Source organism: Microcaecilia unicolor, chromosome 2 (assembly GCF_901765095.1).
Source record: "Microcaecilia unicolor chromosome 2, aMicUni1.1, whole genome shotgun sequence".
NCBI classification, from domain to species: Eukaryota; Metazoa; Chordata; class Amphibia; order Gymnophiona; family Siphonopidae; genus Microcaecilia; species Microcaecilia unicolor.
The window spans coordinates 620,177,235-620,194,399 of record NC_044032.1 but is presented as its reverse complement, the minus strand read 5'-3'; the positions used below and the strand labels follow the sequence as shown (position 1 = coordinate 620,194,399).

General features: G+C 43.0%; 1 protein-coding gene across 1 annotated transcript in view; it reads left to right on the top strand.

Annotated features, from left to right (window-relative positions):
- EDNRA (endothelin receptor type A) overlaps window positions 1-17,165 on the top strand; it is a 132,530-nt gene that overhangs the window by 94,713 nt on the left and 20,652 nt on the right. Inside the window, exon 4 of the mRNA XM_030191670.1 lies at window positions 10,875-11,073. Within this exon, the coding sequence (XP_030047530.1) occupies window positions 10,875-11,073 (199 nt within the window). The remainder of the gene's footprint in view (window positions 1-10,874; window positions 11,074-17,165) is intronic.

The window sequence follows — 17,165 nt, the reverse complement described above, 5'->3', positions numbered from 1 at the left end:
TCCGCGCATATCCAGCAGATAGCCAAGACCTGTCGCTTCTTCCTCTATAACATTAGCAAAATTCGCCCTTTCCTCTCTGAGCACACCACCCGAACTTTCATCCACTCTCTCATTACCTCTCGCCTTGACTACTGCAACCTACTCCTCACTGGCCTCCCATTTAGCCATCTATCCCCCCTTCAGTCCATTCAGAACTCTGCTGCACGTCTTATCTTCCGCCTGGACCGATATACTCATATCACTCCTCTCCTCAAGTCACTTCACTGGCTTCCGATCAGGTACCGCATACAGTTCAAGCTTCTCCTACTAACCTACAAATGCACGCGATCTGCAGCCCCTCCTTACCTCTCTACCCTCATCTTCCCTTACATTCCTACCCGTAACCTCCGCTCTCAAGACAAATCCCTCCTTTCAGTACCCTTCTCCACCAGCGCCAACTCCAGGCTCCGCCCTTTCTGCCTCGCCTCACCCCATGCGTGGAACAATCTCCCTGAGCACATACGCCAGGCCCCCTCCCTGCCCATCTTCAAATCATTGCTCAAAGCCCACCTCTTCAATGTCGCCTTTGGCACCTAACCACCACACCTCTACTCAAGAAATCTAGACTGCACCAACTTGACATTTCGTCCTTTAGATTGTAAGCTCCTTTGAGCAGGGACCGCCCTTCTTTGTTGATTTGTACAGCGCTGCGTAACCCTAGTAGCACTCTAGAAATGTTAAGTAGTAGTAGTAGTAAGAGAGTAAGAGGAGATAAAAAATAAGGGTACTAATTTAAAGAAAGTTGCACATGAGGTCAGAGAGGTGATTAAACATTATCTCAGCTAGGGTAGGAGTGGATAAACATGCCTACTGCAGTTTGTGCAGCCCATTTCACTCCTTGTTTGTGTGTGAAAGAGACTAACACATTAGTTATTTCTTCCATTAAAGGCCTGGTTGAAGAGTCAGACATTCACCTGCTTCCTGAAGTACAGATAGTCTTGTGTTAAACGGAGCCTTTCAGGGAGTGCATTCCAGAGTGTAGGGGCTACTCCAGAGAAAGCTCGCTTGCAGGTATCACATCATGTGATGTCCTTTGGAGAGGGTGTGGTTAGGGGCACTCCTTGGGAGGACCTCAGTGCCCTTGGAGGTCTGTAGAGGGTAATCCAGTTCTTCAAGTACTCAGGGCCATTTCCTTTAAGGGCATTGAAGATCAGACGTAGAGTTTTGAATTTAGCCCTGTATTGTAGCCAGTGAAGTTTTTGCAAAAATGGTGTGATGTGGTCATGTTGCTTGCAACCTTCTATGAGTCTTGCTGCATCATTCTGAATCATTCTGAATCTGCCGACATCTACTATGTTACTATGCAGCTCATTTTTGAAAGTGATCGCCGGCCATCTTCCGACATAAATCAGAAGATGGCCAGCGATCTCTCAAAAACAGCGAAATCGGTATAATTGAAAAGGTGCTTTTTTGACACCTTCGCCGCTTTCCCGTTGTCGAGCCGGCAAAAGTTCAAGGGAGCGTGTCGGCGGCGTAGCGAAGGCGGGACATGGGCGGGACATGGGCATGGCTACCAGATGGCTGGCTTCAGCGCATAATGGAAAAAACAAAAGTGGCGTTAATGAGTATTTCGCCGGTTTTACTTGGTCCTTTTATTTTCACGATCAAGCCTCAAAAAGGTGCCCCAACTCACCAGATGGCCACTGGAAGGAATGGGGGATGACCTCCCCGTACTCCCCCAGTGGTCACCAACCCCCTCCCACACTAAAAAAATAAAAATAAAAACCTTTTTTGCCAGCCTGTATGCCAGCCTCAAACGTCATACCCAGCTCCCTGACAGCAATATGCAGGTCCCTGGAACAGATTTTGTTGGTTGCAGTGGACCAGGCAGGCGGACCCAGGCCCATCCCCCCCTACATGTTAAACTTGTGGTGGTAAGTGTTGAGCCCGCCAACCCCCCCCCAAAACCCACTCTACCCACATGTAGGTGCCCCCCTTCACCCATAAGGGCTATGATAGTGGTGTAGCATTGTGGGGAGTGGGTTTTAGGGGGGATTTGGGGGGCTCAGCACCCAAGGTAAGGGAGCTATGCACCTGGGAGCTATTTGTATATATTTTTTTTAATTTTTAGAAGTGCCCCCTAGGGTGCCCGGTTGGTGCACTGCAAATGCTGGCTCCTCCCACGACCAAATGCCTTGGATTTAGTCGGGGTTGAGATGACCGCTTTTTGTTTCCATTATCGCTGATTTGGTGTGGGCTTCATAATTACTACTACTACTTATCATTTCTAAAGCGCTCCTAGATGTATGCAGCGCTGTACACTTGAACATGAAGAGACAGTCCCTGCTCGACAGAGCTTACAATCTAATTAGGACAGACAAACAGGACAAACAAGAGGTAAGGGAATATTAAAGTGAGGATGATAAAATAAGGGTTTTGAACAAGTGAATAAGGGTTAGGAGTTAAAAGCAGCATCAAAAAGGTGGGCTTTTAGCTTAGATTTGAAGACGGCCAGAGATGGAGCTTGACATACCAGCTCAGGAAGTCTATTCCAGGCATATGGTGCAGCAAGATAAAAGGAACGGAATCTGGAGTTAGCGGTGGAGAAGGGTGCAGATAAGAGAGATTTACCCAGTGAACGGAGTTCCCAAGGAGGAATGTAGTGAGAGATGAGAGTGGAGAGGTACTGAGGAGCTGCAGAGTGAATGCACTTATAAGTCAATAAGAGGAGTTTGAACTGAATGCGGAAACGGATAGGAAACCAGTGAAGTGACTTGAGGAGAGGGCTAATATGAGCATAACGACACTGGCGGAATATTAGTTGTGCAGCAGAATTTTGAACAGATTGAAGAGGAGAGAGATGGCTAAGTGGAAGACCTGTGAGAAGCAAGTTGCAATAGTCTAAGCGAGAGGTGATAAGAGTGTGGATGAGGGTTCTGGTCGTGAGCTCAGAAAGGAAAGTGCGAATTTTGATGGTATTATAGATTAGTGATATTTGGTGATATTATAATTGCTATGGTATCCTTAATGTCAGATTTCCATCCTCTATAATTTTCAGGGCAGTCATTGAACTGAGAAAGCCCCATGTTTACTATCTTTTTGCAAGCTGTATATGTTGCTAAATCTTCTCTCTCTGAATTCGTACCAATGAAGATCTCTCCCTCTCTGGAAGTCTTCTCACTGCTGGAGCACCTCCAAAGTAATGTCTAATCAGGCCACTCTGCTGTTCGTCTTTCACTTAGCTTACCGAAGCATTAATCTTCAAATGGTTACTTTTCACAGGGCTCCCTTTCTCTCTCAAATAATTTACTTCAGCCACAGAGTTATCCTGTTTTTCAAAATCACTTTAACCAGAGATTTCTTCTTTCTTCTTTTGATGTCTCAAATCCCCTCCTTTAGGGAGGGGAGAGTTCACTACCTCCGTTCTTCCCATTCAGTCAATATTCAAGCAGTTTATCCAGTTAAATCGATATATCTGAAAACTGCCCTTGGTCTGATTAACTATATGCATCCACAGTATGCACACTTTTAACGAGATTGAGGGAAGGTATTCTTAGGGAGAGGGAGAAATAGCCTAGTGGTCTGAGCACACTAAGAGCTAGGAAAACCAGAGATCGATTCCCACCTTTGCCACTGATGCCCCTTGTGACTATTGCCTTAGATTTTAAGCCCCCCTCAGGGAGGGAAATGACTACACTGAGCTCAGATTTGATAAAGGAAAGTAATCTGTACACCGCCTTGAGTGAATTCCTTCAAAAAGGCGGTAAATAAATCCTAATAAATAATCAAACATAAAATCTAAATCCAAACATGCATAACTGAATTTTAAAATCTATACGCAAATTTTGTTCACAAGAAAAGCAGGTTCAAAATTTGTAGGTTCTTTCTCCCCATAGCTAAGGTACAAAGCAACCACAGACCTAGTAGCTATGTTGGCTTTCTGAAAATTACCCCCTCCAAATATATATCTTCTGTGAATTCAAAAGTTCTCAGTTACTTGATTTGTACAGCTCTCCTGCTCCCACAATAAAATGGCAGCATGTTTTGAAGGATTTAATTCTATCCTAATTTGTGGGATGAAGTTTTTCTTTCCCAGCATTGCTGTTGAGTTTGCATCGCTGTATTACCGCATCCCAGAAAGGTTTTGCCCAAACATGCACATTATTTTTTCAAAAATAGTGGCTAGATTTAATTTTTAAAAAAAACTGTGTTCCGTAACAAATTATTATAAAGGCAATATCCACAAGATAATGAGAAAATCTTCAGCAGGGTGGAACCTGAGATGAAAACATCCGCACCCTTTTCCTGCTCTCATGCCCAGCCTCCAAACGTTCCATTTTCTGGTCCTTTATCAAAGTGCCTGTGAACATCCTAAACTCTGGATAAGTGCATGCTTCCTCACGTCAAATGCAGGGCTTGGCTTTGTTTTGGCTTTCCATCCTGTTGCTTGTTGTTTGGGCTTGCAGCAGTTCCTCATTTGATCTTGGCTCCGTTGCTAACTGTGGTAAAAAGCCACTTCTCTAAGGCCTTCTAGAACATGTTCACTACCACTGGGAGATAGTATACCAGGAGCATTTAGGACTTAAACTTACTGTAGTAGATATGTGCTGGAAAAATGTTCTGTATATGAAAATGTATTGTCTCTATGGGGGCAGCTTTCAGATATCTATTCATAGCTGGAAATGAAAGTCTGAGTGTATTTTTCACCATAGTCTTTGTACCTGTTTTCAAAGGGAAGGTTGAAAATTGCCCTGGGAAAAAGTGCCCGTGGAGATTTGTCTCTTCCTTTTCCTTTGGGTACTTTTTCTCTTCCGAACTATGCATATTGTATTTCTTATCCAATCTTTGTAACATAGCAAATGATGACAGAAAAAGACCTGAACAGCCCATCCAATCTGCTCAACAGTCAATACTTGATCATGGTCTTTCTTTGGCATTTCTGGGACATAGACCATAGAAGTCCGCCCAGTACTGTCCTTTCGTTCCAACTATTAGAGTTGCCGTCGAAGCCCACTCCAGCCTATCAGAATTTGTCTTGTTATTTGTGGGACACGGATTGGAGTGGAGTGGAGTAGAGGAGTGGCCTAGTGGTTAAGGTGGTGGACTCAGGTCCTGAGGAACTGAGTTCAATTCCCACTTCAGGCACAGCTCCTTGTGACTCTGGGCAAGTCACTTAACCCTCCATTGCCCCAGGTACAAATAAGTACCTGTATACAATATGTAAGCCGCATTGAGCCTGCCATGAGTGGGAAAGTGCAGGGTACAAATGTAACAAAAATAAAATAGATACTATTGGAGATTCTACATGGAATGTTGCTATTCCATTCCATGTAGAAGGCTGTGCAGGCTTCTGTTTCTGTGAGTCTGACGTCCTGCACGTATGTGCAGGACATCAGACTCGCAGAAGCCTGCGTGGCCACATTGATGATCTGCAAGGGCTGACTTCTACATGGAATGTTGCTAGTGGAATAGCAACATTCCATGTAGAATCTCCAATAGTAGCAACAGTGGAGGAGTGGCCTAGTGGTTAAGGTGGTGGACTTTGGTCCTGAGGAACTGAGTTCAATTCCCACTTCAGGCACAGCTCCTTGTGACTTTGGGCAAGTCACTTAACCCTCCATTGCCTCAGGTACAAATAAGTGCCTGTATATGTAAGCCACATTGAGCCTGCCATGAGTGGGAAAGCACAGGGTACAAATGTAACTGAAAAAAAAAATTGTAAAAGCCTGCCCGGCACTGTTCTCATGTTCCAAATTACTGGAGTTTCCATCAAAGCCCTCTCCAGCAGCAATGGCCTTAGTTCTTCACAGCTGAAGTTGCCATCTAAGCACCATTCAACACACATGCAGCCATTTAAGTTTTGCTTTTTTTATTCCATCCATTTTCTAATTAGAGATCCTTTGTGTTGATCCCATGCCTTTTTGAATTCTGTCAATGTTTTGGCTCTACCACCTCCCTTAGGCAAGCTAAGCAAATTTTTATGCTTAGCATGCAAAGTTGTGTTTACAAGTTATAGATTAGTAACTTATTTTAAAAATTACAGTAGATGTTAATTGGCATACCCCTAGGAAGCTTTGCCTCAGGAAACATCCCCATTCAATGGGGGTAAATGTATGTCCTTTGAGAAATGACACACAGGGCCCGCCCATCCACTAGGTGTCTACCTAGGGTGGTACAATTTTAGGACTGTACCCACAATGCAGAAATGGCTTCTATGGAAGATTCATTGTGGTTGTTGTGGGTCCTTGAGCATCCATGCATGCTCAAGGCCTGCAGGGCTCCACCCCTCCAAAACAGGAAGTTCAGAGAGGGCAGGAGCCAGTGGACCTTGAGCATCTACAGCATGTGTGGATGTTCAAGGTCCCCTCGCCAGCCATTCAAAAGGAATTATCCAGATAACGGCAGCCTTTACCAGGATAATATCCCTAACTGGTGCTATCCATTGATTCATTATGGACCATCCCAGCATTATCGGGGTAGAGTTGAGGCAGAGTGTGGGCATCCCATTGAATTATCCAGATGGTGGTGATATTCTGTCTGCTCTTCGGATAATTTATCCAGATAAATTTATAACAACAAAAAGGCTGAATATTGCAGCTATCAACATAGCAGGAGTGCAGACCACTCAACACTACAGACTATCCATGAATTATTTAAATGCCATAGGTGGCATCTAAAAAAGCCCCCAACAGCCTGTTTAAATATGTTGCCTTTCATAACTCATCTTTCTAAACTCATATTCAAAGCAAGTTACAATTCAGGTGGTCCCTTCCCCAGAAGGTTGGTACCTGGAACAATGGAGGGTGAAGTGGCTTGCTCAGGATTACAAGAAGCGTCAACGGGAGATGCAGGACTTGAACCCCATCTTCCACGCCCACTGCTTTAACTACCAGGTCTCTCCTGATGGGGCTAGTTACCAGTGTTGAAGAGAGAAGGTGTCACTGTCTCCCAGAGAATGAAGATGAAGAAAAACAGAGGTCAAAGAGTCTTTTGCCTGGTTTATGTTGTCATGCGTTCATTTTGTGCACTACCTGTCCCATGTTTATTCATTGTTTCCTTCTGAACATGAATTCATGGCTCTGTCCATAAGGGTCTTGAAAGGGTGGAGTAAAATGATGGGTTTGTGAGAGAATGTGCATGGATAAGGCCATGTGACCATGCAGAACTGTGAATTTCAGAGGGTGTGAGAGGCCAACCTGTGGGTAAGTGCAATGGGAAGTACAGCGTGCACCGAATACTTTTTCTTGTAGGTCCGCCCCTCCCCCACCCTCCTTTTCTACTACCAGTCTCTTCTTTCTCATCTCTTTCATCTCCCTTTATGATATGTAGCTGCTCAGATATTGATGATGGATGGGCTGGATAGAATTCTTGAATAATCTTGGAAATGGAACAAACAAAAAACCCTGCAAAATACAATGAAAACCAGGAATATCTGGCCAGACTTAGACTAGTTCTTTATAAAGCTGGAATATAAATTCTTAATTAAATCTGAGTGCCTTGATTCTATTGCTCTGTTCCCTTTTGTCCTCCAGAGTTCTTTGCAATTCCGCGTTCAGCCAACATCTGCTCTGCTCTGTTGTTATTAATGCTGTCTGTTGCCACTATGCCCCTGGGCAATATATTCTGTTTCCCAATCACTCTCCACATGTGCTCCAAAAATATATATTTATATTTTTTTAATTTAATTAATTACTTTATTTGTGACATTTATATCCCACACTATCCCAAACAAGTTTGAGTTCAATGTGGCTTACAATAAACAGTACAGAATATATAACACACATATCCTTTTCCCATAAAGTAAGTAAGTTCAAAGAAAGCCAACAGTTCTTGGACCCAGATGGCTGTTTACATGGTAACATAGCAAGTGACGGCAGATAAAGACCCGAATGGTCCATCCGGTCTGTCCAAATGTATGCTTTTGTGACTACTGAGGTCCCCTTGGTTTGAAGAAGGGACTTCAGTGGCTGCAAAAGCTTACAACTTTAAGCACTTACTCCCTCATGCTATAAACTTGAGCCCGTATTTTCATGTTTAGCATGCCAAGTTGTGTGTGCAACTTATAGTAACATAGTAACATAGTAGATGACAGCAGAAAAAGACCTGCACGGTCCATCCAGTCTGCCCAACAAGATAAACTCATATGTGCTACTTTTTGTGTATACCTTACCTTGATTTGTATCTGTCATTTTCAGGGCACAGATCGTAGAAGTCTGCCCAGCACTAGCCCTGCCTCCCAACCACCAGCCGCACCTCCCACCACCGACTCCACGACCCAATCTCGGCTAAGCTTCTGAGAACCCATTCCTTCTGAACAGGATTCCTTTATGTTTATCCCACACATGTTCGAATTCAGTTACCATTTTCATCTCCACCACCTCCCGCGGGAGGGCATCCTAAGCATCCACCACTCTCTCTGTGAAAAAATACTTCCTGACATTTTTCTTGAGTCTGCCCCCCTTCAATCTCATTTCATGTCCTCTAGTTCTACCACCTTCCCATCTCCGGAAAAGGTTCGTTTGCGGATTAATACCTTTCAAATATTTGAACGTCTGTATCATATCACCCCTGTTTCTCCTTTCCTCCAGGGTATACATGTCCAGGTCAGCAAGTCTCTCCTCATACGTCTTGTAACGCAAATCCCGTACCATTCTTGTAGCTTTTCTTTGCACCGCTTCAATTCTTTTTACATACTTAGCAAGATACGGCCTCCAAAACTGAACACAATACTCCAGGTGGGGCCTCACCAACGACTTGTACAGGGGCATCAACACCTCCTTTCTTCTGCTGGTCACACCTCTCTCTATAAAGAACAGCATTTTAATTTAATAATTACAGTAGATACTAATTGGTTTATGGTTGGTTTATTTAAACTTTCTAACAAGTAGAGCTGAGCGGTGTACAATATTAAAAATTAAAATTAAAAAGAAAATAAGAAAAGGACTACAATATATAAAAGTACAGAAGACATACAGTTAAAGAAAAATCTTAAGTAAGTGAAGTTTTACAGGGAAAGTTGCAACACATAGGGAAAATCCTTCACCCATCTCATTGATCAATGCCAAAGCCTGGCCAAAAAGCCACGTCTTTAGCACAGTTTTAAAATCATTTAATGATGAAATACCATGGAGAGTTAAGGGCAAATTATTCCATGTCGAAGGGGCCAAGAAATAAAAATCCCGGTGCCTCGTACGTTATAATCTAGCTTGTTTCGGGCCTGGAAGGACCAATCGGTAGTCATTGATAGATCAAAGAACCCGTCTCGGAGCATAGGGAATAGTGAAGCCAGCTAATTAATCTGGACAACCAATTATTGATTATAATTGGTGTTAATTGGCTCTAATTGGCATTAATTAGCACTTATGCACATAACAGCACTGAGGCCCAGATGCTCAAAGCAGCACTGAGGAAAATACCACCACAACAGCGCTGAGGAGCTAATTCCTAATGCTCGATGTTAATAGTATTGAAATGATATGTGTGCTACTAGCTTCCAGAATTAAGAAGTAAAGGGGAGGATGGTGCCTGGCGCACGCGTATACCCAGAATGCCAGAGGGAAGGAGGAGGAAGAAGTGCTGTATTTTGGAAAAAGGTGTGAGTGATCGGGTTCAACAGAACTGTTGCCAGTCCAAAAGAAAAACTTAAATTGAGTTTCTGGGACCTTGTAGGACTCTTTCCAAATGCCATGGAGACTGTAACTAAAAAGAAAGGGAACCAGCAAACCACGAACACCCCCATCACGACGGCCAGTGCGAGGGTGAACCTCTTCTTCCTGACCTGGGCTGGCTTGCCGGGCTGCTTCATTGCTTGCCGGGTTACCTAATGCCAGCTCCGAGCTGGCGTAAGCTTCCCGGCAGTAAAAGCGCCCTTGTTCAGAGCACTCTTCTTCAAGCATCAGGGTGAATCTATGATGACCGCATTTAAATGTGATTTGCAAGCTACTTGCAGTATCCTCTGGCCGGGTTCGTTCAGGGCGCACTGCGCGCTGAGGCCCTTTTTATCACAACGAGTAAAAAGGCCGAAAAAAATGGCCATGCAGTAAGATTTCACTTACTGTGTGGCGATGTGGAGAGGGAGCACTTACCGCCACCCATTGAGTTGGCGGTAAGGGCTCCCGCGCTAACCCGGACGTAACTAGATAGCACTGCCCAATTACCACCCAATAAGCGCCTACAAAAATATATATTTTTAATATTTCTGTTTATGCCGGAAAAGCTGCACATTGGTGGTGGAACTACAGCCAGCGCCTGTGTTGGGCCGGTGGTATCTCCAGATTGGCTCCTGGTGAGCATACCGTCGCTTAGTAAAAGGTCCCCTTAGGGCTTACACTAGTATTCTATAACAGCAATTATGTGCTAATTGCCAATATACAATTCACACTTAGGGCCTTATTCTATAAAAGTTACGCTCCTAAATTTATAAGCATAATTTATGCTCCTAAATTCTGAGCATACTCTATGCTCCAAAATAGATTATGTTCGTAATTTAGGAGCATAAATTTAGGAGTATAAATTTAGGAACATTAAAGCCCTTAGCGCACATCATCCCAGTGCCTGGCCTTCCCCTCAGGGGAAATTCTATGTCTTGGTGCTCCATTTTAGATGCCCCCATGCTGCAAGCTGTGTCAAGATTTCATTATGCACTGTATTAAAAAAAAAAAAAAAAACTATGCATAGTTTGTTTTCTGCCTAAACGTTCGCATACAGCTGTATAATGCAGTGACTAATGATTTCGTTTAATGGATGAATGAGAAATAGCTTGTGTGGTCCCTCTTCAAAGCACTGTAGATTAGGATCAAGTTTTGTGGCACTTTATGTTGAATGTACGTTGTGAATAATAAATTGTGCACAGAACAAAACGATCTACTTTGAATTTACTGTTCTCTGTCTTTCAGGTACCGAGCTGTTGCTTCATGGAGCCGTGTACAAGGAATTGGAATTCCCTTGATCACTGCTCTTGAAATCATTGCCATATGGGTTTTCTCCATTGTCTTAGCTGTTCCGGAAGCAATTGGCTTCACAATGGTGTCTTTTGAGTACCGAGGAGAAAAACATAATACCTGCATGCTCAACCCTACAACAAGCTTCATGGAGGTATATATTATATGAAAGATATTTCTAAGGAATATAGCAGTTGAAAAAGACAAGTGTCAACCGTGATTTAGAGGAGAGCGAAACAAGGTTAACAGAGATGAAGCCACTGAAAAACCAAGGAATATCAGAGAAAGCAGCTCTTTGTTAAGATTCAGCAACAGGAAGTACATGGGTTTACAGCAGAAAATTCCAGTTAAACAAGAGAAAAGTTGATTGGAAGCAGGAGCAGATAGGTCAGGAGAAGGGAAAGAAAATGTAGGCATCATCAGTACAGCAGTAGTATGAGCAGCTAAAAAAAAAAATAAAAACACACAGTACGAGGCCTTGGGCATAATCTGAGCCCTGAGTAACACCAATAGCAAGAGAAGTTTTATGAAAAATAGGGATATTAAGAAAAAGCAATAAGAGAGAAGAAAATCAAAATTATGGACCAAGCTAGAGAAGCCTTTACCACATTCTCTGGCAACGAACTCCAGTTCCTCTTCCACACCAATACTATAAACCCCATCCTATCGGGGTTTTGACCTTCTTATTCTACTAAATTTGGCCTTTTCCACATAGCAACCCTTCGTCTATCCTTGACATCTTGACATTCTCGACCATTTGGTCACTGTTAAAGCTATTGGCCGCCATGGCTTTCTCTTTGTTCCTTGTATTTTAGGCTTCTCTAGCTTGATCCATAATTTTATTTTCTTCTCTCTTATTGCTTTTTCTTAATATCCCTATTTTTCATAAAACTTCTCTTGCTATTGGCGTTACTTGTTAGCTTAGCGGAGTTTAAAAAAGGTTTGGATGGCTTCCTACAGGAAAAGTCCATGGACCATTGTTGAATGGACTTGGGGAAAATCTACTATTTCTGGGATGGGCAGTATAGAATGTTTGGTACTTTTTGGGGATCTTGCCAGGTATTTGTGACCTGGATTGACCACTGTTGGAAACGGGATGCTGGGCTTGTTGGACCTTTGGTCTTTCCCAGTATGGCAATACTTATGTACTTATGAGTACTTGTATGGTGAGTGAGTGATTTATAATCCCTGGGCAAAAAGGAAGAAGAAAGATGGGACAATAACTTGATGTACAAGAAGGATCCAGAGACCACTTTTTAAAAACTGGATAGCTAAGAGCAGATTTAAAAAGTTTAGATATCAAAGGAAAAGGAAGAGCTAAAGTGAAACGAATGTGAGAAATTTGTCAGTATAATTAAGAACAAAATAATGCCAGTATATGATCAGAAGGTAAGGTGGAAGCCTTATCAACACTAATAAGGTCAGGCATGACCTGGCAAAATAAGGCAGAAAAACTGGACAGGAAGTGGCAGGTTCCAGAGAATGAGCAGGTGGCAGAGTACATACAATATAAAAAGCCTTTTTAAGAAAATAATTCAGGAACACGGAAAAATGTAAGCATGATGGAACAAGAATATTGGGAAAGTTGAAAGAGAATCAGAGGTTGCTAGTTGTCCTGTTTCCAAGAGTCAAATCAGAAATGAAATACAGAAGACTTTGAGGATCTTTCGTGTAAGGGGGGGGGGGGGGGTAACCCGGACATAGGATGGTCCATTGCTGGATTTGCACCCCAGAGTGTGGAGTGCTATTCTATAAGTGGCACTCCGAGTTGCGTTCATTTATGGAATAGCACTTAGATCTGGTTCTATGCCAAACTTTGGACGCGAGGATTTACACCAACTGAAATCTGGTGCAAATCCTGGCACGTATGTTAGGTGCGGATCCCTGGCATTCAGGAATACTGCACACATCTTTAGTAAACGCCCTTGACCTACCCATGCTTCTCCCCATGGCCACTCTCCCTTTTGAGTTGCGCGCTGTAAGATTTGCACGCAGGTCTTTATTGAATAGCACTTAGCAAGATGCAGGCACAAATCCAAACTGTTGCCAGTTAACACCAATAATTGATTGTTAGCACCTAATTATTGGCGCTAATTGGCTCGTTTTAGAAGTTTCAGCGATCATGAAAACAGTCTCGCAACGAGCATCAGTGACTTTCCTTACCAAAGTCATCTGCCATATGATTACCATCAATTTCAAAGGAAAACACTGTTTCCTGATGGGCTTTAATACATTTAATGGCTGCACGTAACTTTTTGTTATGGCATTCTTGTAACGCCTCAAACACTTTATTCCACAAAGTAATATGGGTCAAGGGATGACCAGTAGAGGAAATCATACTCCTCTGATTCCATTTTTGGATGTGAGAGTGTAGTGAGGAGAACACATAACTAGAGTCCGTAACTATAGACACATCCTCCTGCAATGCTTCAAACGGCAAGACAAACAACACAGCGGCTAATTCAACAGTCTAGGCAGTGTAGGAATCAGGAAGTCGATACTGAATGATTTCAATGGGTGTTTCCTCAGGAGTGTAACGCACTGCAGCAAAACCAACCTTGCCGTTTTGGTGGGAGCCATCCGTAAACCATATGGGTCCCGATTGCAGTATCTCAAACTGAATGCTCAAGGAAGCAGGCAAGGGAGGCAGCAGAGCAGAAAACAGAGGGTATGGTTAAATGGCCATTTTTTTTCTCAATGGAGGAGGGTGAATAATGGAGTGCTGCAGGGATCTGTGCTGGGACCAGTGCTATTTACCAGTAGTAAATTTAAAACAAACCGGAGAAAATGTTTCTTCACTCAACGCGTAATTAAACTCTGGAATTTGTTGCCGGAGAACATGGTGAAGGCGGTTAGCTTGGCAGAGTTTAAAAAGGGGTTAGACGGTTTCCTAAAGGACAAGTCCATAAACCGCTACTAAATGGACTTGGGAAAAATCCACAATTCCAGGAATAACATGTATAGAATGTTAGTACGATTGGGAAGCTCGCCAGGTGCCCTTGGCCTGGATTGGCCGCTGTCGTGGACAGGATGCTGGGCTCGATGGACCCTTGGTCTTTTCCCAGTGTGGCATTATTTATGTATTTATATTTAACATATTATAAATGATCTGGAAATCAGAATGACATGTGAAGTGATTACGTATTCAAAGTTGGTTCAAACACATGCGGACTGTGAAAACTTGCAGGAAGACCTTAGGAAACTGGAAGACTGGGCATCCAAATGGCAGATGAAATTTAATGTGGACAAATGCAAAGTGAGGCACTTTGGGAGGAATAATCCAAATTCTCGTTACCTGATGCTAGGATCCACCTTGGGAGTCAGCACCCAAGAAAAAGATCTAGGTGTCATTATAGACAATACACTGAAATCTTCTGCCCAGTGTGTGGTGGCAGCCAAAAAAGCAAATAGGATGCTAGGAATTATTAGGAAAGGGATGGTAAATAAAACCATGAATACATAATGCCTCTGTATTGCTCCATGGTGCAACCTCACCTTGAGTATTGCATTCATTTCTGGTCACTGTATCTCAAAAAAGATACAGTTTAAAGAAGAGTGACCAAAATGATAAAGGAGATGAACTCCTCTCATATGAGGGAAAACTAAAGAGGTTAGGGCTCTTCAGCTTGGAAAAGAGACGACCGAGGGAGGATATGATTGAGGTCTATAAAATCCTGAATAGTGTAGAACAGGTAAAAGTGAATCAGGTTTTTTTTTTTACTTTTTCAAAAAGTACAAAGACTAGGGGATACTCAATGAACTTACATGGAAATATTTTTAAAACAAAAAGGAGGAAATATTTTTTCACTCAATGAATAGTTAAGCTCTGGAACTCTTTGCCAGTGGATGTGGTAACAGCAGTTAGCATATCCGGGTTTAAAAAAGGTTTGGACGAGTTCATAGAGGAAAAGTCTGTAGTCTGCTATTGTGATAGACATGGGGAAGCCACTGCTTGCCCTGGGGATGTTGTCACTATTTGGATTTCTGCCAGGCACTTGTGACCTGGCTTGGCCACTGTTGGACAGAGGATACTGGGCTGAATGGACCACTGGTCTGACCCAGTATGGCTATTCACATGTTCTTATGAGTAGTTTTGGCTAGACACCAAAACCTTTCTGCTGAACCAGGAAGATGGCTTATGAAAGTCCTGCTCTGCTCTGGGTCATGACATCACTAGACTGTGGACTGGGAACTTCCTGATAATGTCACGGCACAGTCAGAGGAAACCTGTCAGCTGAATATTTCATTGCCATTCAATAGTAATCCAAAGGGTAAAACTGTGATTTCAGCAGGAAAACTAGGCAGCTAGAGAAATGTTTATAATTAATTTCTGTTGGAGATGTTTTTACACTTACAGAAAATGAAGGTGTAGCAATTTTCCAATTTCCCATTGCTTCATTAACTTTAGACTTAAATAGACACAAACTTTTTTGTTAAAGTCACTATTTTCCGTAGTATTTGCAAAAAAAAAAAAAAAAATCCAAATATTAAAAGTTCGGGAGTCAATATTCAGCCTGAGTTAATCGTTTAAGAGCGGCTCCTACTGAATTAACTCATGCTGACCGTGTCCTGGGCTGATTTTCAGCGGCAATTAATCGTAGAATGCTGCTGAATCTCAGATCTGATTACCTCGGCGTTATCCAGGTAGTGCCAGGGCATTACAGGGGTGGAGCTAAGGCAGAGCCAGATGCTATCCATGCACTACTAACATTCAGTGCCTGTTCTACTGGATTAAAGGCTGTCCTAACTTGCCCGGCCAACTATCCGCAGTGCTGGTGTTGGATATTGGCGGTACCCGGATAATTTTTGGCAGCTGCCAATGAGCTTGATATTCATTGCCTGTATCCAGGTATGGCCTAGCGTTGAATATCCAATTCTAAATCAGCCCACGGCAATTCAAGCTCTGCAGGAATCCTCCAACCGCATTCATGCCTGTAGGGAGCGATGCTTCAATATCTTGATTTCCATTGCTAGAGACAGGCAGGTTCCCAGGATTACTGCAGAACATGCCTGTCTCTATTGAAACTGTGATAGTGAAACAGCACCCCCCACTGGCAGGAATGTTGGTGGAGGACTCTGGCGCAGGATTCTTAAACCTGGTCCTGGAGGCACCCCAGCCAGTCAGGTTTCCAGGATACCCACAATGAATATTCATGAGAGAGATTTGCATGCAGTTAGAGGAAACACTGGCCCACGGTAGTAGGCATTAAAAAAAAAAACCACTAACCACCGCAGGCTATTAACCAGCCACTTTGTGCAGTTCAGTCCACAGAAATGTAATACTTCCAAGGACTGCTTTTTTCATTATTATTCAAAGAAGCCTGTAGACCTCTTTGAAAAAGAGATCCTTTGAAAAATTTGCCCTGGGAGGTTGAGGAAACTTTTTTTTTTTCATGCATATTTCCTCTGGAAAACTATTTCCATATGGACCTATTGAGAAAACAAAGGCAGTTCTATTCCCCTTTCTCTTCAGTCAACCCAGCTAGGTGTTCAGATGGCAGAGCAAAAGCGTAACATATGGATCAGGTTGCACATTACACAGCCTGAGCCTCAGGTCTGTTTCTGGTTAGCAGTATGCTTTAGCTTGGCATTACTGAAGCGACAGCTGTCCCAGCGGAATGCGGCAATTTCCAACTAATGGCATCAGACTGCCCTGGCAAACACGAAGATGGTTGCACTCAATCAAAGTGAGTTTCCCATCGACCAGAAAAAACACACAACATTTTAGCTCAATTTTTTTTTATTTCTCCAACATTATCATACACCCTTACCCAGAACATCATGAGGCACTAAGGAATGGCATGCGGTGAGCTTTAACAATTCCTCCTGTGCCGATGTACGATAGCATCGCTGTAATTTCACTGGGAATTCTTGCAAAAAGAAAAAAAAATATTTAAAATCTGTTTAAATATTAACGGAGTCGAAAAATTCCCCTTTGCTAGTGACTTTGGAGTTTCCATGGGCTCTGAAAGTGGTCACGTCAAAGTGGAAGGTGAAAAGGTGATGACACTCTTTATAGGGAGGGGTCAGGTAGCAGTGTATTAACAAAATTCAAATATAAGGTGTGCTCTCTAGCTTTTTTTCTCCACCCTTCCTGAGGTGTGCTGGGGTGCAGGAGAAGCTCTTAGGCAGAAGGAAGTGGGTCTCTAATGTCCAAGAGAGTCTTAAGGCTTGAGAGAAAGAGTCAGCAACGACCTGATTGGAGATCTTGTTGCATTGGAATTGTTATACAGTAGTTTCAGTAGG